The sequence below is a fragment of the Pogoniulus pusillus genome, chromosome 5, assembly GCF_015220805.1.
Source record: "Pogoniulus pusillus isolate bPogPus1 chromosome 5, bPogPus1.pri, whole genome shotgun sequence".
Taxonomy (NCBI): Eukaryota; Metazoa; Chordata; class Aves; order Piciformes; family Lybiidae; genus Pogoniulus; species Pogoniulus pusillus.
The window spans coordinates 518,563-540,552 of record NC_087268.1 but is presented as its reverse complement, the minus strand read 5'-3'; the positions used below and the strand labels follow the sequence as shown (position 1 = coordinate 540,552).

Sequence of the window (21,990 nt, the reverse complement as noted above, 5' to 3'; positions counted from 1 at the left end):
AGACCAAGGGATGCTGCCAATGAAGTGAGGGCCCTTGCCAAGGAAGGCTGAGTTTTCCAGTGGCCGTTTTGCCGCCCTTGTTTCTTTGTTAGGCTGAGCTGTTTGCTGGTGAGACTGTGTCATCCGGCAGGTGTGGTCCCAGGCTCTGAGCATCCTCATGTTTTCTTTCTTTTTCTGTTGTTTTGTTTCCCCCACAGGAGGCAGCACAGGCACCTCCCCAACCACCTCCAGCACAGGGACTCCATCACCCTCTGCTTCCTCTCACCTCCTCTCTCCATCCTGCTCCCCTCCAGCCTTCCATCTGGCCCCCAACACTTTCAACGTTGGCTGCCGGGAGAGTCAGCTGTGCAATCTCAACCTGTCTGATTATCCTCCATGTGCCAGAAGCAACATGGCTGCCTTGCAGAGCTACCCAGGGCTGAGTGATGGTGCCTACAACCGGCTGCAGAGCGGCACTGCGTCGGCCTCGCAGTCCTCCGAAACCTTCATGCCCCAGAGGACTCCATCCCTGATCTCAGGAATGCCAACTGCTTCCTCCCTGCCCAGCAACAGCAAGATGGAGGCATACAGTGGCCAGCTGGGGTCCTTCCCCAGCTCCCAGTTTCAGTATGTCATGCAAGCTGGCAACCCTGCCTCCACGTCCTCCTCTCCACACATGTTTGGCAGCGGGCACATGCAGCAGAGCTCCTACAATGCCTTCTCCCTGCACAACCCCTACAACCTCTATGGATACAATTTCCCTGCTTCCCCCAGGCTGGCAGCGAGCCCGGAGAAACTCACCACCTCCCAAAGCACTTTACTCTGCTCTTCCCCTTCCAGCGGGGCCTTTGGAGAGAGGCAGTACCTTTCCACAGGGATGGATCACGGGATGCACATGATCAGCCCTCCCTCCAGCAACCAGCAGACAGCCAATGCCTGCGACAACAGACAGTACGGGGGCGTTCAGGGCTCCTCCTCACAGATGTCTGTGCACATGGTCTAACAAGCCAAGCTCTCCTTGGACATCGAAGGTCGCAGGGCCTTCATCATTTCCAGGGGGAAACTCATCCCAGTACCTTTTTGCCTTCAACCTTATAGTGGAACTAGTATTGTAATGATCAGTAAGAACACAAGCCAGCTCGGTGTGCACAGCAGAACCTTGTGGAAAGCCTCGACTGACTGCCGCTGCAGCTTGTCGTAGCCCAGGGCCTCTGGACCCAGCACAGAGGGTCTGCTTGTTCTGGACATTGCAGAGAGAAGGGCGTGACTTCAGTGAGAAGCTGGACATGAGCAGCTGAATGTTGGGAGGAAGTTCTTCACAGAGAGAGTGATTTCCCATTGGAATGGGCTGCCCAGGGAGGTGGTGGAGGCACCGTCCCTTGAGGTCTTCAAGAAAAGACTGGATGAGGCACTCAGTGCCATGGTCTGGTTGACTGGATAGGGCTGGGTGCTAGGTTGGCCTGGATGATCTTGGAGGTCTCTTCCAACCTGCTTGATTCTGTGATTCTATGATTCTATGAATGTGGCCTTTGTTAACGCTCAGCTGCCCTCAGCTCGCAGCCTGGAGGCGGCTGTGCTCCTGTGCTGTCTCCTCTGGGTGCTGAAGAACAGCAGTCTCCCAAGGCTTCCTCTTCCGAAGCTGCACTGCCCATGGCTTTAAAGACCTCCTCTTTCCCAGACTTCCTCATGGCTGGAGTGGCTGAGCCCATTGTATGGAAGCTGACGGTGCTCCACAGGTCCATCTCTCACTGTAGCACTGCAATGACACTGCTGGGCTGGGACTCCTTCTCTAAAAGAGGTTCCTGCATTTTCACCATGGCTCTGCCCAATTGGTAGGATCAAGATTCTCAGCACCCAGCCTACAGGTGGAGAGGTGAGAAAGAGAGAAGAGAGAGAAAAGTTTCAGCCCACACATGAGCCTCAGACACAAGTGGGGACTGACCTTCAGGAAGATGCTTGGGGGAGAGAGGATGGCTGAGGTCCCGCAGGCATGCCCCACAGTGGCGCACCCAAAGGGACCGGCTGGCAGCCTGCGTGGGGAACGTGAGTCCCACCAGTGCTCAGCCCAACAGGAGGAAACTCCCCAGGCTGAGCTGGTGGGGAAGAGCAATGAGAAGAGAGAGCTCTGCTCTAAAGGAGCACAGATGGCCTCCGTCACCACGGTGCAAGAGCAGCTAGAGAAAGCCACCACCCTCCCGGTAGGATGGACTACTGGCCAGCCTCCCGCCTGGCACACGATCTCCACTCAACCAGGGAACCACCGAGGCTGGAAATGATCTTCAAGTCCACCACCACACCACCACTGTGCTCCCTAAACCACACCCCAGAGTGTCTAACCAAATAGATTGTTGCCTTTTGACATTTTTTCCCTCCTCTGATATATTCCCCCCCTCCCCCCTTTCCTTTTCTTCAAATCCTTTAAGAATAAGAAAAAAGCCACCCCCATTGTAGCTTGGTGCAAGCAATGCATTTAAAAGTCGTGTGGAAATGCAAATGCCAAGTAACAGGACGCAGCTAGCATTTGAGACTTGCTGTGAGGTGTTGTAGATAAATGTATTTATATGCCTAGTGAGGGAGTCAATAGTATGGATATAAAAACAAAGAGGGCAATAAAAAACGGTATGTAAAATATGTATGAAGGGAAAAAAGGTGTATAAAGGTTTGCCCTACGCACGGAACTCTGTTTCTAAGTGCCAAGCACGGAACTCGCTAAATAAATCTTTGCATTTGTTCCCTCGGTGTTTTTTGCTCCCTGTGAGGTTTCCTGGGTGGTCTTTTTTAGAGATGGGACATTCTCAAAGTACTGGCATAGAATCAGAGTTGAACTATAGTCATGGTCCACCAGCACAGGTGGAGGTGATCTGCTGGAGAGCAGCCCTGTGCAGAGGGACCTGGGGGTGCTGGTGGCTAACAAGTTCCCCATGGCACAGCAATGTGCCCTTGTGGCCAAGAAGCCCAGTGGGAGCCTGGGCTGTGTTAGGAGCAGTGTGTCCAGCAGATCAAGGGAGGGTCTCCTCCCCCTCTACTCTGCCCTGCTGAGACCTCATCTTGAACACTGCCTTCAGTTTTGGGCTGCCCAGTTTCAGAGGGACAGGGATCTGCTGGAGAGGGTCCAGAGGAGTGCTGTGAGGATGATGAGGGGACTGGAGGGCATGGCTGATGAGGAGAGGCTGAGGGCCCTGGGGCTGCTCAGTCTGGAGAAGAGAAGATTGAGAGGGGATTTGATCAATGTTTATCAGTATCTGAGGGCTGCCAGGAGGGGGGGACAGGCTCTGCTCACTGCTCCCTGGCATAGGACAAGCAGCAATGGGTGTAAGCTGCAGCACAGGAGGTGCTGCCTCAACACAAGGGGGAACTTCTTTGCTGGAAGGGTCCCAGAGCACTGGCACAGGCTGCCCAGAGAGGCTGTGGGGTCTGCTTCTCTGAAGCCTTTCCAGGCCTGTCTGGATGTGTTCCTCTGTGATCTGTGCTACATTGTGTGGTCCTGCATTGGCAGGGGGTTGGACTGGATGCTCTCCTTGGGTCCCTTCCAACCCCTGACATCCTGTGAGCTGTGATCCTGTGATGTTAGACAGCTATTAGCCTTCCACCACACATCCCCAGCCAAACTCAGCTTGTCAAACTACTTTACTTGATATCCCTCTTGATTTTCCCTTCACTTGCTGTAGCTTTTCCTCACAGCTTACTGTGTATGATAAAAGGTAAACCAGGGTTGAAACTCGGTGCCAAGGGGTGTCAGACTGCACTGATCACAGGCCACGTTGGTTTGTAGATGGCTCTGCCTGCAGGTCATAGGTGTTTTCCATCGAGGCCAATACAATGAACACTGAAGAACCTGACAGCTTAGATCTGAAGGAGGGTATAAGTAGATCCCTTCACATCAGCTGTCAGGGCACGTTCATGCACTTACAAGGGGATTGGAAAGAAGAAGTCAAAGAAATAAGACCATATGACAGCTAACCCTTGCTCCCCCACTCTAACATTTTACTCTTTCTAAGCCTTAGTTGACAAATTGAACTACAGTCATACTACACAGCTTGTTTCCACCCTTACTCCCATGCTATTACCAAACCTCCTGGCAACATCCTACATGGTGAGAGACACTGACCTTCAAATTATTTAGCACCTCAGTTTGGATTTTGTGCAGGAATATACACCAAACAAGAATCAGGTAGGATAAATAGTCACTGTTAAACCGTTTCTTAACTCTAGAGGTTCTTTGAATCAAATCATTTCCTTCACCAGTCATGGCAGTGACAGAAAATGCTTCCCAGGTGCCCTGTTAAAGGGACAGACAGCTAAGATAACTTCTAACACTCTGTGGTGTTTGTGTCATCCTAAGCAGCGAAAGAACAGTTAAGCATAGCATAGAACCATTTATGCTTTTGAATATAGAACATAACCAACTGAGAATCATAGTCATAGAATCAACAGGGTTTGAAGAGACCTCCAAGCTCATCCAGTCCAACCTGGCACCCAGCCCTGGCCAAGCAACCAGACCATGGCACTAAGTGCCCCAGCCAGGCTTGGCTTCAACACCTCCAGCCACAGAGACTCCACCACCTCCCTGGGCAGCCCATTCCAATGCCAATCACTCTCTCTGCCAACAACTTCCTCCTAACATCCATCCTAGACCTCCCCTGGCACAGCTTGAGACTATGTCCCCTTGTTCTGTTGCTGTGCCTGGCAGAAGAAACCAACCCCAAACCACCTCCCTTGGGAGCCTGTTCCAGTGTTTAAAAACCCTTTCAGTGAAGAAGTTTCTCCTAACATCAAATCTAAACCTCCTCTGGTGCAGCTTGAGGCCATTCTAATATTCCTGTAATTGCTGTCTAAGAAACTGTACAGAATACATCTAAAAGCTCTGGAACTCTTTTCAAGTTTTTTTTGTCATGCCAGCAACTGCCCCTTATCCCCCCCACCCCGCAAATTAACGTCCACAAATGGCAGGAGCACAGCTCTTTAACTCTTCTCTGCAGTAAAAATCTCTCCAAGTTCATTGGCTGGTTCAGGCAGGAGCAATAAACCTCCCCAGTTGGGGTTAACTGTGCAATAGTCTATATCTGGAGCACTGAGCTGCTCTGGTTTTCTGAGTCAATCTGGAACTCACTGCATGCTGTGGGGGAGAAGGATTAGGAGCCTGTATAACTTTACACTGGTTGAAGTCCCTACAGATGCTGTTCTTATTCCAGCAATGTTCTAAATGCGTTGAGCATTCTGGAAGCTCTGACATTCAGCTGGATGGTGCCCTTCTGTGCTGAGCTAGGGTGACTTCTGTGGGATGGCCTTACAAGCACTCCCAGGCTCTGTCAGACCATGTTCCCCCTTAAGCATCCAGCACCCTACACTTCAGGGCTCTGTTTTCTGACTGGCTGCAGCAGTACTGCAGAGACACGGAGCTGGTCCATGCGGGGCTGGGAGCACACAGCATCAGCCCTTCTTTTGGGTGATGGTCCAGCTGAAAGTAAAACCTTAAAGGTCCTCCCAAACCAAATCATTTTATCATTCTATGAAAAGGACAGGCTGCCTATACTGATTCTCAGTGAAGATGCCTGTGTCTGCAACAGACTACACAGATGACAGACGTGTGGGCATCCTGCATCACCGACAGCCTTGCTAGTGCTTCCTTCGTAAGAATCAAGGGGAGCCACGGGGCTATGGGATGGGTGACATCACCTTGGGTTGCTCTCCTACCTAACCTGGTTTATAACATTTCCTTTAACATACAATCAGGCAGTTGCACATGAATACAGTTGCATTTTAAGATGGTGTGTCTGGATCTGGAGCAGGCAGAAAGGAAAACTGCAGTTAGTTTGTACAGAATAAAATGCAGTGATTGGAGGTGAGGTAGAATTACCTGCATTTGCCTCTTCCAGTAAAGCTGGAACAAGCTGCAGTGCTATTAACCCTGTCTGAACTTATGCACAGCCTGCCAGACATCCAAACCTTCACAGTCCTCTGTGGTTTACATTATGTTGCTGTGCAAAGGTCTGTGTCCAGACATCCATATCAATTAGGAAGAAGTATGAAGGCAGAAGTGTGTGTGTAGGAGCACTGGGAGAACGTGAGTGCAAGGGTTCAAAGACTGCAGGTAGTGATGTGAGAAACTGCTGAATACTGAGGAATGCCTTGCCTTCAGCCAAATCACAGCAGGGATCATTCAACAGCAGCAAACCTGCAACCCAGCAGAAGGAGCATGGGATTTGCCACTGGAATGGGCTGCCCAGGGAGGTGCTGGAGTGGCCGTCCCTGGAGGTGTTGAAGCCAAGTCTGGCTGGGGCACTTAGTGCCATGGTCTGGTTGATTGGAGATGGCTGGGTGATAGCTTGGACTAGATGATCTTGGAGGTCTCTTCCAACCTGGTTGATTCTGTGAGTCTATGAGTCTGTGATTGTACAGTGAGAGTACACCTTGAGTGCTGTGTCCAGCTCTGGGCTCCTCAATTCAAGAGAGATGTTGAGATACTGCAAAGTGTCCAGAGAAGGGCAAGGAAGCTGGTGAGGGGCCTGGAGCACAGCCCTGTGAGGAGAGGCTGAGGGAGCTGGGGGTGTGCAGCCTGCCAATGCCAATCACTCTCTCTGCCAACAACTTCCTCCTAACATCCAGCCTAGACCTCCCCTGCCACAACTTGAGACTCTGTCCCCTTGTTCTGTTGCTGCCTGCCTGACAGCAGAGCCCAACCCCACCTGGCTACAGCCTCCCTCCAGGGAGTTGTAGGCAGCAGTGCAGATGTTTAGCACCAGACTTGGTAGAGTTAACTAATGGTTGGACTCAATAATCTTATAGTCTTTTCCAGCTGAAATGATTCTGCTTTTCTGAACAGAAGTTTTGCCCTTGGCCATGCACCCCCCACTCCAGTCTCTGCTCCATTTCTTCCAGGGCTGTAATCAGCAGTAGAAGTGATGACAAAGTCCCCATCTCTGCCAGCTTAGCACTGTGTTAAAGGTGATGCTTGCTTGCTTTATGCTTTCCAAATTCAAGTCAGATGGGAGGAAGAGCATGCTGTGTGCTGACTGACAATCACCAAGCGTAGGTAGGCTGAGCTAAACTTCTCAAGTCACTGTTGCAACATCAGCCAGGCAGGCAGGCTTTGTGGGAGCAAGCTTAGTATTTTATCACTGACCCATGCCAAGGCGCCGGCAGAAAAGGTTCCAGCTGGATGCTGCAACGGCTCTGGATTGCACAGGCAGGAAAAGCTGACCACTGCACGCTGCTCCAAAGCAGTCTTGCTGATGGCCAGCAGGACATCTCCAGGGCATAACTTGCAGCTCCTTACCAGCACGCAGAGCTGAGAAGTGCACTCCTGGAAACACTGTGCCCTTGCCAAGGGTGCTCTTCGGTTTGGGCTTGGCCTCACCTGCGCGCGGCTGAGCACCGCAGTGCGCCAGCAGCTGTGGGTAGGTGAGCAGGGAGAAAGAGGCAGGTGTCCAAACAACAGGGCATGAAGGGCTGGGGAGGGGGAGGGGGTGTTGAAACGTGGAGGACATTTGCGTAAAGGAAGGTGTGAGAGATGTAGGAAGAGCCAACAAAAAAGTGAGTACTTGAAGCAGCCAACTTAAACAAGACACAATGGGGGCCAGCTTTGCCTTCCAGGCCTTTCACCGTCCTGAGCCCCCTGGTTCCCGAGGTGCCTGGTGGGGAGAGCCATGTGCCCCTCCAGCTCTTGTTTCACTTGGCCAAGCAGTAGGAATGTTAACTCCTTTCTGACTTGCTGTTTCTACTCACTTACTCTCTTTTCCTTTCCCCCACCTTGTTTCAGAGTGCTTTTTTGCTGGATGGGCTTTAAATCTTCTTGAAGAAAAAAAAATCCTTCTATTTAGAAAAACTAATCAGTGGAGGCAAAGCCTGAAGTCATTCTGGTGGAGGCAAAGCGTGAAGACATTTTGGTTATAGTATCTGGGAGGAAAATAGACACAGTATTTTGGAAGGAATCTGAAAGGAAAACATAAAGCCTGATGGGATTTAAATGCAGAAAACCAAACATTCAGTCTTGCCCCCTTTTTTTTTCCCTTCCTCATTCATGAGGTCATAGAATCACAGAATCAGGCAGGGCTGGAAGAGACCACAAGGAGCAGCCAGTTCCAACCCCCCCTGCCATGGCCAGGGACACCCTACCCTAGAGCAGGCTGCACACAGCCTCAGCCAGCCTGGCCTCAAACACCTCTCTTTTTTAGTTTAAAACCATCACCCTTTGTCCTGCTGCAACAAAGGTAGGTGAAAAGTCTGTCTCTGTCTTTCTTATCAGCCACTTTAACTACTGAGAGGCCACAGTGAGTTCTCCCAGGAGTCTTCTCCAGGCTGACCCCCAACTCTCTCAGCCTTTCCTCATGAAGGAGGTGCTGCAGCTCTCCGACAAACAGTGGCAAAGAGACTGCCCTGAGCCTTAGCAAAGTCAGGCTGCAACCTAATGATTTCGGTGTACATTCCTGAGTTCTTCTGTTGCTGCTTAATCCTAGCATAGATGTGAGTTGAAGACTGAGTTCAAAAACGTGTCCTTGTGTCATTTTCCTCAGGGCAGGGAAGGAGAGCTCACTACAAAGAAAAAACCTGTGCCTGTTAGAGGCAGATCTGTTCGGTGAATTTTGGCTCTGGCTGTGAATGTGAAGAGTAAAACTCATGGCACTGAGCCGTTGGGACAGCCTTCTGAAATAGGGGACAGACTAAGGCAGCACCAAGGACACAACTATTCTTCTGTCCATCCCAGCACAGCAGTCCATTTGCCAAAGCCTGCAGACAGTCTTCAGTAGAGGTTTCAAGGGCTTGAGTCAGCTACCAGTGAGGAGCACACTTCCTCTCTCTACACTTGGCAAGCTATGTCTAAAAAATCATCTTAAAGTGCATTATCACCACACTGATTTTGTTGCTCAGGGTAAGACAAGCTCAGGCTGCACCTGACAAGACTTCCAGACTACCATGGATTTCATCACATCATTCAGTACCATGGCAAGGGGAGTCTCTCAATTTTCCTTTCCAGGTAGAAATCCACCACCAAACATGTTCACAGTCTCACCTTGTGCTGGAGGAGGTTTAGGCTGGATGTTAGGAGGAAGTTGTTGGCAGAGAGAGTGATTGGCATTGGAATGGGCTGCCCAGGGAGGTGGTGGAGTCGCTGTCCCTGGAGGTGTTGAAGCCAAGCCTGGCTGAGCAGGGCCAGGAGGATGCTCAGAGGCTGCAGCAGCTCTGCTGTGAGCACAGACTGAAAGAGTTGGGGCTGTGCAGGCTGGAGCAGAGCAGGCTCCCAGGTGACCTTCTTGTGGCCTGCCAGCAGCTGAAGGGGGCTCCAAAAAAGCTGGGGAGGGACTTTTGAGGCTGAAAGGGACTAGGGACAGGAGTGGGGGGAATGGAGCAGAGATGGAGGTGGGGAGAGTGAGAGTGGCTGTGAGGAGGAAGTTGTTGAGCAGGAGAGTGGTGAGAGGCTGGAGTGGGCTGCCCAGGGAGGTGGTTGAGGCCCCCTGGCTGGAGGTGTTTGAGGCCAGGCTGGCTGAGGCTGTGTGCAGCCTGCTCTAGGGTAGGGTGTCCCTGGGCATGGCAGGGGGTTGGAACTGGCTGCTCCTTGTGGTCCCTTCCAGCCCTGACTGGTTCTACGATTCTATGGGTCAGGTGGAGTTCTGCAGTCTCGTAGCCATAGCTATTTTCCTTTCACTGCTTGCTGGAGTTTAGGAATGAGCACAGAGTGTCTGACTCTGACACTGACAGATCTCACACTGCTCCCAGGGAGATGCCCAAATGTTGCAAAGATGAACCATATGGGCAGCTCCAGCACTCGAGGCCATTCATAGGAATTTTTAAGCAACTGTGATTGATGGGGCAGCTCTTACAAGTCTGAGATCAATGAAAATGCAACTTGATCTTTTGAACCCAACTCCTTAATTTTTTTGTTCCTTTTTTTTTTCTTTTTCCCTGCAAAGAATCCCATAAAACCATTTCTGTGCAGACAAAAGCTGTCTGGGACACTTCATCTGGATTTGTCATGCATTTTCGTTTGGCTCTCTCCTTTGCTGCAGTTGCAGTTTCACAGGCAGCTTGGGTTTAAGTCCTCCTGATTTGCACAGCCACTGCAAGATCAGGCTTGGCTACACTTAATGTTGGTCACTGTTTGCAGGGTAGTTCATAGAATCAGTCAGGGTTGGAAGGGACCACAAGGAGCAGCCAGTTCCAACCCCCTGCCATGCCCAGGGACACCCTACCCTAGAGCAGGCTGCACGCAGCCTCAGCCAGCCTGGCCTCAAACACCTCCAGCCATGAGGCCTCAACCACCTCCCTGGGCAACCCACTCCAGCCTCTCACCACTCTCCTGCTCAACAACTTCCTCCTCACAGCCACTCTCACTCTCCCCACCTCCAGCTCTGCTCCATTCCCCCCACTCCTGCCACTCCCATTGAAAAGCAAAATTAAAATCAACAGGGGCAACAAACTACAAAAACAGCCTACAGAAAAGCTGGGGAGGGACTTTGGAGGCTGTCAGGGAGTGCCAGATTCTGTGATTCTATGGTTCTACCAACCCCCTGGTCTGGAATTCAGTCTCTTCTTTGTAACTAACATGTGTGACTAACTCTTTCCCTTAGCTCTGGTCAGTGAAGCAGTGGAACATGCCAGGCTGGCAGCGGCAAACTTTGGAGGCACAACCCCACAGAGCAGATGTAGGCTGACAAAAGACAGGGCCAGCTTCTCACACCCACACAGGACTCTGGCCACACAATTTGGCCTCGACCCCAGCTTGCAGCACCAGCTTTGAGAAGTGAACAGCTAGTCCAGTCATCACAACTCCTCCCAGCCTGGCTGTGTTAGTGGAGCTGCCAAAGGCCACAAGCAGCAGCCAGACAGCATCACTGCAGGCTGGCAGCGCTTACCCTTTACAGCATCCACCAGCTTGGAGCCCTTTCACTGCCACCCCCTGCTTTTCTGTGTCAACAGCAACTCAGGGCAGAGCTTCAACGGGAGACCCAAACCAGCCATCTGTTGGCCTAACTGTGCCAGTCTGAGCCTGGCTGGGATGTTTTGGTGAGAGAAATGAGATGCCAGGCTGTGAAAAGGAAGCAGTGGTGATGGCTGCTGCACTCATAGGCCTGCTGAGAGGGATAAGAACAGGAACACAAACACAGATAACAGAGCTGCTCTCTGCCTCTGGCTGCCTCCCTTCTCTCCCTAACCTGCTGTCTGTGTAACTAATTCCTCTGCTTCCTAGCCCCCCTGGCTGATTCTCCAAACTCACCTTGAATGTAAGGGGGGGTTGGAACTAGATGGTCCTTGTGGTCTCTTCCAACCCTGACTGATTCTGTGATTCTATGATTCTATGAGGCAAGGTCTGGGGTAAGGCAGAGGGGTGGGAAGGAGGTGGTTGGGAGCCCCTGCTGGGGACTCTGGTGTCTGGGAGGGCTGCTGTGTTTCTGTATCACTTTTTCACTTGTCTGTGTCTGTCTCTAGCTGCACAGATTGTCAATACCTGCTTGGGCATTGTGCTAAGCTGTACATAGAAAGCTTCATTCTCCAATTTCCTGCTCAGCTGAGTCTAGTCTGGGGGATTTTCCTAAGTGTGGGGGTGGGTAACACCCAAACCATCACACCTAGCCCACCTTCCTCTGCAGACAGATCCTCAGCTGAGCACTTCCTTTTGATGAAGGAACTCTGTGAGTGTTTCCTTCACCAAAAGAGCAGCCTGGTCTTACAGTCTCTGCCACTGGACACACACATTTGACGGCCAAGATCAAAGAGAGGCAGTGAATGCAGTTAAATCCAGTTGGTGGCTGGCCACAACTGATGTTACCCAGAATTGTTTGGGGCCAATCCTCTCTAATATCTCTATCAATGATCTGGACAAGGGGATTGAGTGCATCTTCAGTATGTTTCCAGACAACACTAAGTTGGGAAGAAGTGTTGATCTGACTGAGGGTAAGAAGGCTCTGCAGAGAAACCTAGACAGGCTGGCTGGGCTGAGGCCAGTTATATGAGAGTCAACGAGAGCAAATGCTGGGCTCTGCACTAAGGTCACAAAGGCTTCATGACTGTTTCAGGCTTGGGGCACAGGGGATGGAATGCTGCCCAGCAGAGAAAGACAAGGGGGTGTTGATCAACAGCTGATTGAATATAGGCCATTGTGCACCCAGGTGAACAGAGGGCAAACAGCATCCTCGCTGCTATCAGGAACAGTGTGCCCAGCAGGACCAGAGAAGTCATTGTGCCCCTTGGCTCAGCACTGGTGAGGTCACACCTCAGTACTGTGTTCAGTTTTGGGCCCTTAACTACAAGGTAGATATTGAGGTGGTGGAGCAGGTCCAAAGTCAATGACGCTGGTGAAGGATCTGGAGAGCAGGTCTCAGGAGGAATAGCTGAGGGAACTGGAGTGGTTTAGTCTGGAGAAAAAGAGGCTGAGGGGGAGACCTTCTCTGCATCTACAAGTCCCTGAAAGGAGGTTGGACCCAGGTAGAAGTCAATTTCTTCTCCCCAGTAACAAGCTGGAGATGGGTAGGCTCAGACTGGATGTGAGGAGGAAGTTCTTCACTGTGAGAGTGGTGAGAGCCTGGAATGGGCTGCCCAGGGAGGTGCTGGAGTCACTGTGCCCGGAGGTGCTCAAGCAAAGCCTGGCTGAAGCACTTAGTGCCATGGTCTGGTTGATTGGCTGGGGCTGGGTGCTAGGTTGGGCTGGCTAAGCTTGGAGCTCTCTTTCAACCCGCCTGATTCTATGATTTTATGATTCTGATACTGGCTTTCCTACTTACAGTCACTGCTCTCAAGCTCAGTTAGCTTTGTTGATCCCTGCAGCAAGTGACAACACTTCTCACTGCCTTTTATGTATCAGCTTAACAGCCTGATAACAACTGAGCAGGCATGGCTATGCCTGGCACTCTGTGTATACCATGCAAGAATGGAAGTACAGCACTGGCTATATTCTGACCTCTTTTGCTCTTGAGCCTTCTGATTGCTTGGGAATGACTCATGGGGGTGATGTGGTCCAAACTGAGTGAATAACTGAACCTTCCTGGTGAGGTAGGCTACTCAAAAGGGGGGGTTAGGCAGAATCTTAATATTCTTGTTGTATGTCTGCAAACTCCTGAGATATTTCTTTGGTGGGAAGTCAAAGTTTGCAAACTGCAGAAATGCCTCAGGAGCTGAGGATCTGAACCCTCTTTCCATGCGCATTCAATAGCTGCTGTAGTGCACCATGGTTAACACAGATGCAAAGCATCACTGTTGTGGACACTTTCAGCCCCTCAATGACATTTCTCCACCAGCTCAGTGCTTGAATTGTTCTTCATCCTGTGAAGCCTTTTCATCAGACGTGTCTTAAAAAAAACCTCTTAAACATCAATGGGACATTCTGGGCTGCATAAGATGTTATGTATGTACAAATACCTATTCTCATCTCTGCCTAGAGGAGTGATCTTTATTGTAGGCACTTCTTTTTCAATCCATCCAAAGAGCCAACCTCAGGAGGTTCAACAAGACCAAGGGCAAGGTCCTGCATCTGGATCAAGGCAATGCCAAGCACAACTGCAGGCTGGGAAGGGACTGGCTGGAGAGCAGCCCTGAGCAGAGGGACTTGGGGATGCTGCTGGAGGAGAAGCTCAACAGGAGCCAGCAGTGTGCACTTGCAGCCCAGAAAGCCAAGCAGAGCCTGGGCTGCAGCAGGAGCAGTGTGGCCAGCAGGGCCAGGGAGGGGATTCTCCCCCTCTGCTGTGCTCTGCTGAGACCCCACCTGCAGTACTGCAGCCAGCTCTGGAGCCCCCATTCCAAGAGGAATGTGGAGATGCTGGAGTGTGTCCAGAGCAGGGCCAGGAGGATGCTCAGAGGCTGCAGCAGCTCTGCTGTGAGCACAGACTGAAAGAGTGGGGACTGTGCAGGCTGGAGCAGAGGAGGCTCCCAGGTGACCTTCTTGTGGCCTGCCAGCAGCTGAAGGGGGCTACAAAAAAGCTGGGGAGGGACTTTTGAGGCTGTGAGGGAGTGGCAGGAGTGGGGGGAATGGAGCAAAGCTGGAGGTGGGGAGAGTGAGAGTGGCTGTGAGGAGGAAGTTGTTGAGCAGGAGAGTGGTGAGAGGCTGGAGTGGGTTGCCCAGGGAGGTGGTTGAGGCCCCATGGCTGGAGGTGTTTGAGGCCAGGCTGGCTGAGGCTGTGTGCAGCCTGCTCTAGGGTAGGGTGTCCCTGGGCATGGCAGGGGGTTGGAACTGGCTGCTCCTTGTGGTCCCTTCCAGCCCTGACTGATTCTGTGATCCCATGACAAAACCTGCCATGGATTGTTAATAGTGCCACTATGTCTTTAGACAGAGCATGTACTGTGCACTTTTCTCTCTGTAGCTCTGCTCCCACAGCAGTTAAGTGCTGTCTAACAGGGAACTAAAAGCAGAGGTTTCATGCCTGCAGGAAGTGAGTCGTGTCAATGGATTTGCATAGCGGTTGGAAGGGTTAGAATTACACTGCAGTGACGCAGTTCTGCAGCACTTGCTAATTCCCTCTTCGCCCCAAACACTTCCTCCTGGCTCCCACTCTTGCATGTTTGAAGACACCCAGGGAGGTGGTGGAGTCTCTGTCCCTGGAGGTGTTGAAGCCAAGACTGGCTGGGCACTTAGTGCCATGGTCTGGTTGATTGACCAGGGCTGGGTGCTAGGTTGGACTGGCTGAGCTTGGAGGTCTCTTCCAACCTGCTTGATTCTATGAGTCTATGGTGCAGTCCTCTCATCATCTTTGTGTCCCTCTGTTGGACTCTCTGGTAGTTCCCTGTCTCTCTTGAACTGGGGAGCCCAGATCTAGGCACAATGTGGCCTCACCAGGGCAGAGTAGGTGAGGAGAACTGCCCCTGTCATGCTTCATGCACCCCAGCAGTATTCTACAGCAGACCTCAGGCTGACAGCATGTCTGGGTAGGACTCCACTGTCCTCTCCACAAGCAGTAGATAAGGTCATCCAAACTCTCTGAATGGTAATCCCAAACATTTTGCTTTTGCTGAGTCTTTTCACCTTCCTTTCCCTTTCAAAATGTTGCCTTTTATTCTCACGCTTACTCCAGCAACTGCAGTAAACCTCTTCCTAAACCCCCTTGACTGCCTGGCAAAGCAGAGCGCGAAATGGTCCCTGCGAACGTTGCGTGGTGGTGATCTCACAGCAGAGGCAGGCTTTATGCTTGTCAGATTTCCATGCAGAGGTCAGGTGGCACATCCTTGCACGCACAGGGCCGCTTGCTACAGCTCCAAGTGCCTGACCAGAAGCAGCAGAGCTGTTGCTCTGACTCTGGTGAAGCAGCAAACCTTCCATGATCCCTCTAACAGCATTGCAAGGGCGACCCTGGAAACCTCACTGGAAATGCCCTTTCCTCTATCCACCTTGAGAGCTGGTTTCAATTGCCCTCCTTTCGTGGCAGAAGGGGATAGAGGTGGTGACATTAGGGCCTTCTTGGCAGCTCCCTTTTCACAAGGAAGCATGCATTCAATTAGAGGATTTTAATTAAAATACTTTGGTGTAGCATCCTGTTTCCAGGCCCTGCTGTAAATTTAACTTGACATTCTCTCATTTAACAGGTGGGTGAGATTATTCTGAGAGCTGCCAGATGGAAGAAAACAGAAACAGGATTGGCTGGTGAGAAGAATGAAGATAGCAAGACAGAGAGCAACAGCAAAGAGTGGGACAGATATCTGCTGCATATCTGTCCACATTTACTATGTAATGTGCTGTCCCTTTCTGGGGTGGCTCTGCCCTGCCACATGTGTGTGGCTTCTTACATTTCCTTTGAAGGATGAAAGTGGCAAATCCAGGATCAGCAGTTGTATTTGATTTCCTTTCCATTTGGACTGGGGCACTGCAGGAGCAACCAACAAATGCCAACTGATGCAAAATTCATCTGACCCTTACAGAAGAGAAAAAATAAATTAAGGAAAAAAAAGAGGGGGGGGAAGGAACCAAACCAAGCCAAAAAAAGCCCCAAGCCCCACCAAAATAAGAATAAAACCTACCCAGCACCAGAACAAGGGGACAGAGTCTCAAGCTGTGCCAGGGCAGGTCTAGGCTGGATGTTAGGAGGAAGTTGTTGGCAAAGAGAGTGATTGGCATTGGAATGGGCTGCCCAGGGAGGTAGTGGAGAGGCTGTGGCTGGAGGTGTTGAAGCCAAGCCTGGCTGAGGCACTTAGTGCCATGGTCTGGTTGACTAGCCAGGGCTGGGTGCTAGGTTGGATCTGGATGAGCCTGGAAGTCTCTTCCAACCTGCTTGATTCTATGATTACTCTGCAAATTGGGAAGCAGAGTACCAATTCTGTGGCTGCAGTGATAGCCATGGGAATGGGTGTTTCCCTAGCAGCCTTTTTGGCAGCTGTGTCAGCACCAGCTTCCAGATGCAGCAGATTAAAGGATATATGGAAGAGATGAATTGTTGGGTTAATTTGTTTGTTTGTTTTCCAAAGAGGTTAAAATCCAGCAGCTAGCAGGAGCAAGGATGAGGATTGGGGACAGCTGCCAGCTGGGTGCCTGTGAGGAAGAAAGAGTGGAGGCAAGGGATGGCTAGGAAAGAAAATGAATGGGATCAAAGTAAGAGAGAAGAAAGGGGAAGGGCAGTCTGGGAAATAGGAAGAAGGAAGCATGAGGGATTGCTAAGTACAGGGAGAAGACTGAGGAAGCCATAGAGACAACAAGGATGGGGAAGGAGAGCAACAAATGCTCTTATGCTCTCCTTTTCCCTTCTGAAGCACCAAAACATAAGAGAATTAAAGACCAAACTTAAGGCCAATGTGGAAGGGTACCTGCACTGATCTCCTTCCACTGTGCTACATTGGACTGTAGCACTCCAACTGTGCTAGTCTGAGCCTAGCTGGGATATTTTGGTGAGAGCAGTGAGATGCCAGGTTGTGAAAAGGAAGCAGTGGTGATGGCTGCTGCACTCATAGGCTTGCTGAGATGGGTAAGAACAAGAACACAAACACAGATAACAGAGCTGCTCTCTGCCTCTAGCTGCCTCCCTTCTCTCCCTAACCTGCTGTCTGTGTAACTAATTCCTCTGTTTCCTAACCCCCCTGGCTGATTCTCCAAACTCACCTTGAGGGAAAGGCAAAGTCTGGGGTAAGGCAGAGGGGTGGGAAGGAGGTGGCAGGGTGGTTGGGAGCCCCTGCTGGGCACTCTGGTTTCTGGGAGGGCTGCTGTGTTTCTGCATCACTTTTTCACTTGTCTGTGTCTGTCTCTAGCTGCACAGATTGTCAATACCTGCTTGGGCATTGTGCTAAGCTGTACATAGAAAGCTTCAGTCTTTCATTTCCAGCTCAGATGAGTCTAGCCTGGGGGATTTTATACAAGTGTGGAGGGGTAGGTAACACCCAAACCATCACAACTGACCCATTCACTACACAGCATCTGCTGCAGAGGTGAGATCTCCAGAGCAATGCAGGGAGGGAGGGAGAGGGGAAGGAAGGAAGGAAGGAAGGAAGGAAGGGAGGGAGGAAGGGAGGAAGGGAGGAAGGGAGGAAGGAAGGAAGGAAGGAAGGAAGGAAGGAAGGAAGGAAGGAAGGAAGGAAGGAAGGAAGGAAGGAAGGAAGGAAGGAAGGAAGGGAGGGAGGGAGGGAGTGGAATTTTCTTCCCCAACAAGCCCAACCTAAATGTGCACATCTGCAGCTCACATCAGAGAGGCACTGCACACGCTCAAGCACTTTGCCAGTAAACACACTTCTATCAGTCACACTGTAATCACTCTCTAAAGAGGTCTTAATGTCTTCCATCAGGATCTGCTGTGCACATCACTGCAGCCATGGTCTTGAATTGCACTGCTGTCCTCTAGGTCTTTACCAGTCCTGTCTCCTATGTGCCTTTTTGTAATTTCCCCTGGGATGGATGCCAGCCTAATGTGCCTGTGTTTGCTTGAGCAATGCCATTTATCCTCTCAAACAAAGCATTTCTTGCACAGTGATACTCACAGGCCTTGGGAATGGCCTTTGGAGTTTTAAATACAAATCAAGCTGCTGTTACAAGCAGTCGATGATGTGATAAGTCCATTCTCGCCATCACTGTCATTGAGCCCACCAGTGACCCTTAGAGTAGTTATTAACTCCTTGTCCAGCACAAGAGTCAGTACTGAGCCCTCTCTCACCCTGGATGCAGGATACTGCTTGTAAAGAAATTACCACCTCTTATTTTTAGCAACTCTTACAAGTTTTAACACCAGTAACACGAGAAGGCCAGCAAGTACTCCCCAGGTTCTTCTCAGCCAGATGGCTGTCATGCCCCCATCCTCGGCAAAGCCACTTAGACCTTTAGCCCACATGCATTCAAATGCTGTGACTCTGAAACAACAGTGGCCCTCACTCTATTGCAGCCTCTCTGATGTCTCTCCACTGCTCTTCCTGCTTGACAGGTTGTAATTGGGAGTTTTAATGTCATAAAACCCAGGTAAAACTGCCTGGATGTGATCCTCTGTGATCTGTGCTAGATAGGATTGTCCTGCTCTGGCAGGGGGGTAGGACTCGATGATCTCCTTGGGTCCCTTCCAACCCCTAACATCCTGTGAGCCTGTGAAGAAGGGAGGCTGTAGCCAGGTGGGGTTGGGCTCTGCTGCCAGGCAAGCAGCAGCAGAACAAGGGGACACAGCCTCAAGCTGTGCCAGGGGAGGCCTAGGCTGGATGTGAGGAGGAAGTTGTTGGCACAGAGAGTGATTGGCATTGGAATGGGCTGCCCAGGGAGGTGGTGGAGTCACTGTCCCTGGAGGTGTTGAAGCCAAGCCTGGCTGGGGCACTTAGTGCCATGGTCTGGTTGGTTGGGCAGGGCTGGGTGCTAGGTTGGACTGGCTGAGCTTGGAGCTCTCTTCAACCTGCTTGATTCTGTGGTTTTGTGATTCTACGACTTAGCCCACTCTAGCAATAAGAACTGCCAGTTTTTGTGTTCCAGGACTGATGTCACAGTTTGGTTATTACCTTGTGTGTCAGTAGAACAAACATACCTTTCTTTCATCCACATGCAGCCTGCTCTAGGGTAGGGTGTCCCTGGCCATGGCAGGGGGGTTGGAACTGGCTGATCCTTGTGGTCCCTCCCAACCCTGACTGATCTTGTGATTCTATAAACATAGTGATCTGACTCCACACTCACCTCTCTCCTTTGAAAACAGTCTTCTGTGGCCAAAGCCCAGGATGACACAACTGGGGAGGTTTCTTGGCATGTTGGCTGCATGCATGTGAGTCAGAAGAAGTTTTGGAGGTCTGTGTGAACACAGGCTTTGGTTTTGCTGCTATTACTGGCCCTACAGGATTAATTATCCCATGGGCTGACAACTTGTAAACATCTGAACCCTGGTTTGTGCTGCAGACCACAGCTCAGTCTTCTACATCTCTCATAGCCTTGTGTTTTCTGAAGGGGGAAAAAAAGGGGCGGGGGGAGGGGGATAAAGTGATTTAGGAAGAGTCCATCCCCCTGAACAGATGCACCAGCAAGAGATGTGACAAAATGTCAAGCGGAATGTGCCTGAGGGCTCGGAATTTGGCAGGGGAGGCAGCAGATGAGTCCCCGGGATGGCATGTCCCCCAGAGGCCCATCATGCTTTGGTGACAGCTGTGATTTTTATGACCCAGCTTCGATGACAATCTGGGAGGGGTCTGCTCTGCTCTTTTCTGACAGGAATTCGGTTTGTCATCAGATTCTAAAATCTCTGTGATTTACAGCATCAGACCCTGCTGGCGTTTCTCAGACGCTTGTCCTCTCCCCACTCCCTGCAGCCTGGGAGGTTAAGGTGCAAACAGTGTTGATGCTCAAATTGAACTGCTCAGGAGGGAAAGGAAAACGGCAGGTCATGAGGTGACAGGAGAAGAAGCTAATTCCAAAGATGTCTCATTAGGAGCCCTTCATCCGAAAGCAGACAGCCCTCTCAGCACCACCTGAACACCAACTCTGCAGCTCACCTCCATGGTCCAAGCAACAGACTCAGGCACGTTATAGAACCATAGAATGGCCTAGGTTGGAAGGGACCTCAAGGATCATCCAGTTCCAACCCCCCACCATAGGCAGGGACACCTCCCACTAGAGCAGGCTGCTCAAGGCCTCATTCCAACCTGGCCTCAAACACCTCCAGGGAGGGAGCAGCCACAACCTCCCTGGGCAACCTGTGCCAGTGTCTCACCACCCTCACTGCAAACAACTTCCTCCTAACATCCAGTCTGAATCTCCCCCTCTGCCAGTTCAAACCCATTCCCCCTCCTCCTGTCATTGCAAGACCTTGTCAGTAGTCCCTCCCAGCCTTCCTGTAGCCCCCTTCAGATGCTGCAAGGCCACTCTAAGGTCTCCTCGAATCCTTCTCCTCTCCAGACTGAACAGCTCCAACTCCCTCAGCCTGTCTGAGAGTTGCAGAGAATCAGAAGGTAACAGAGCCCTAATCCCTGGGACTATGTCTGTTCATATGGGGCAAATCACTCTCTCTGACACCAACTTCCTCCTAACATCCAGCCTAGACCTCCTCTGCCACAACTTGAGGCTGTGTCCTCTTGGTTCTGTTGCTGGCTGCCTGGCAGAAGAGCCCAACCCCTCCTGGCTACAGCCTCCCTTCAGGGAGTTGTAGACAGCAGTGAGGTCTCTCCTGAGCCTCCTCTTCTCCAGGTTAAACACCCCCAGCTTCCCTCAGCCTCTCCTCATAGGGCTGTGCTCCAGGCACACTGGTGCTGGTGACAAAGGAGCTTCCCAAAGGGCTGATTTGGTTGGAACAAAAGCTTTGAGTAGGTGTTGAATGCCTCCAGCCACACAAGATAAGGGCCATGTCAGCACAGCACTGCTCAGCTTACCAGCTTCCATTTTGATGTGACCATGGTGTGCATTTCTGTGGTCACTAAGCACCCACGGGGAACACGTGTGACAGCTGCAGTAGTTAGGGCACAGGTAGCTTGTGTTTCCCTCCTGGGTTTCCAGCTTTCTTTTCTTCAGGCTTGGTAAGCACAGTAATACAAACAGTTCCCCTGCGAGCCAAGAGGCCAACTTCCACCCACAATGGCACTTCAGTCACTTCCTAGGGGAACCATAGAATCAGACAGGGTTGGAAGGGACCACAAGGATCGGCCAGTTCCAACCCCCAGCCATGGCCAGGGACACCCTACCCTAGAGCAGGCTGCCCACAGCAGCCGTGGAACAGCAGAGAGAGGAGAGCCCAGTGCCACATGAAACAGAATAATAAGGTTTGTATTAAAAGGCCTTTAGGATCCCTGAGTCCAACCACTGCCTGACGCTACTAAGTCTGCTGCTAAAGTATGTCCCTCAGCATCACATCTCTGTCTCTTTGAAACCCCTCCCACCTCCCTGGGGAGCTCCTTCCAGTGTTAGAGAGCCCTTTCAGCAAATGCCCCCTAGAGACCTCAGGATGCTGCATGCAGCTGCGGAGCAGCAGGGAGAGAGGAGAGCCCAGTATCACCCGAAATAGACCAGTAAGGGTTTTTATTAATAGCTAAATATTTCCACCTGATTTCAAGCAGCTGAGTGCAGTAAGAACAGTTCCACTCCCTTCATTAGAGGGATAGCAATGCCAAAGGGCCAGGCTTTTGGGCACGGTTAGTGGCCAAAGAATGGCAAGGAAAACAAAGGAGCAGATGATTACAACCGCTAACACAATCAACGTTTTGAACCATTGCTCTGCAGGCTCAGAAGCTCTCCAAGCTTCACAGCTGTTGGAATAAGCAACCAGACTTCCAGTACCATCCACAGACTCCACAACACTTCACCATCTTTTTTTCCCCTTCAGAAATGCTTTCCAGATTTCCTCTGTTCCTGCTCCTTGCCAGTGACACAAATATCACAAGAATAGACTATCTCAAAAGTGTGCTGGCAAACAGTTCAGGTGCTGGCTAAGACTCCAGTGTGCACTGCCTACACTGGGCTTTTATAAGGTGTCAGCTAACCTCTGATAGCTACCATGTGATGATAATGGTTATTCAGTCCAAGCATTAAAGGAGATCATAGACTCACAGAATCATTAAGGTCAGAAAAGATCTTTAAGATCATCGAGTCCAAATATCAACATCCCCATGCCCAGCATAGGATCACAGAATCAGGCAGGGTTGGAAGGGACCACAAGGAGCAGCCAA

General features: G+C 51.0%; 1 protein-coding gene across 2 annotated transcripts in view; it reads left to right on the top strand.

The window, feature by feature from the left end:
• TBX15 (T-box transcription factor 15) overlaps positions 1–1,299 on the top strand; it is a 71,519-nt gene extending 70,220 nt beyond the window's left edge. For both annotated transcript variants that reach the window (XM_064143958.1, XM_064143957.1), the window contains one exon: positions 198–1,299. In XM_064143958.1, coding sequence (XP_064000028.1) covers positions 198–982 — 785 coding nt within the window. In that variant the 3' untranslated portion in view covers positions 983–1,299. The remainder of the gene's footprint in view (positions 1–197) is intronic.
• The last annotated feature ends 20,691 nt before the right edge of the window (positions 1,300–21,990 follow it).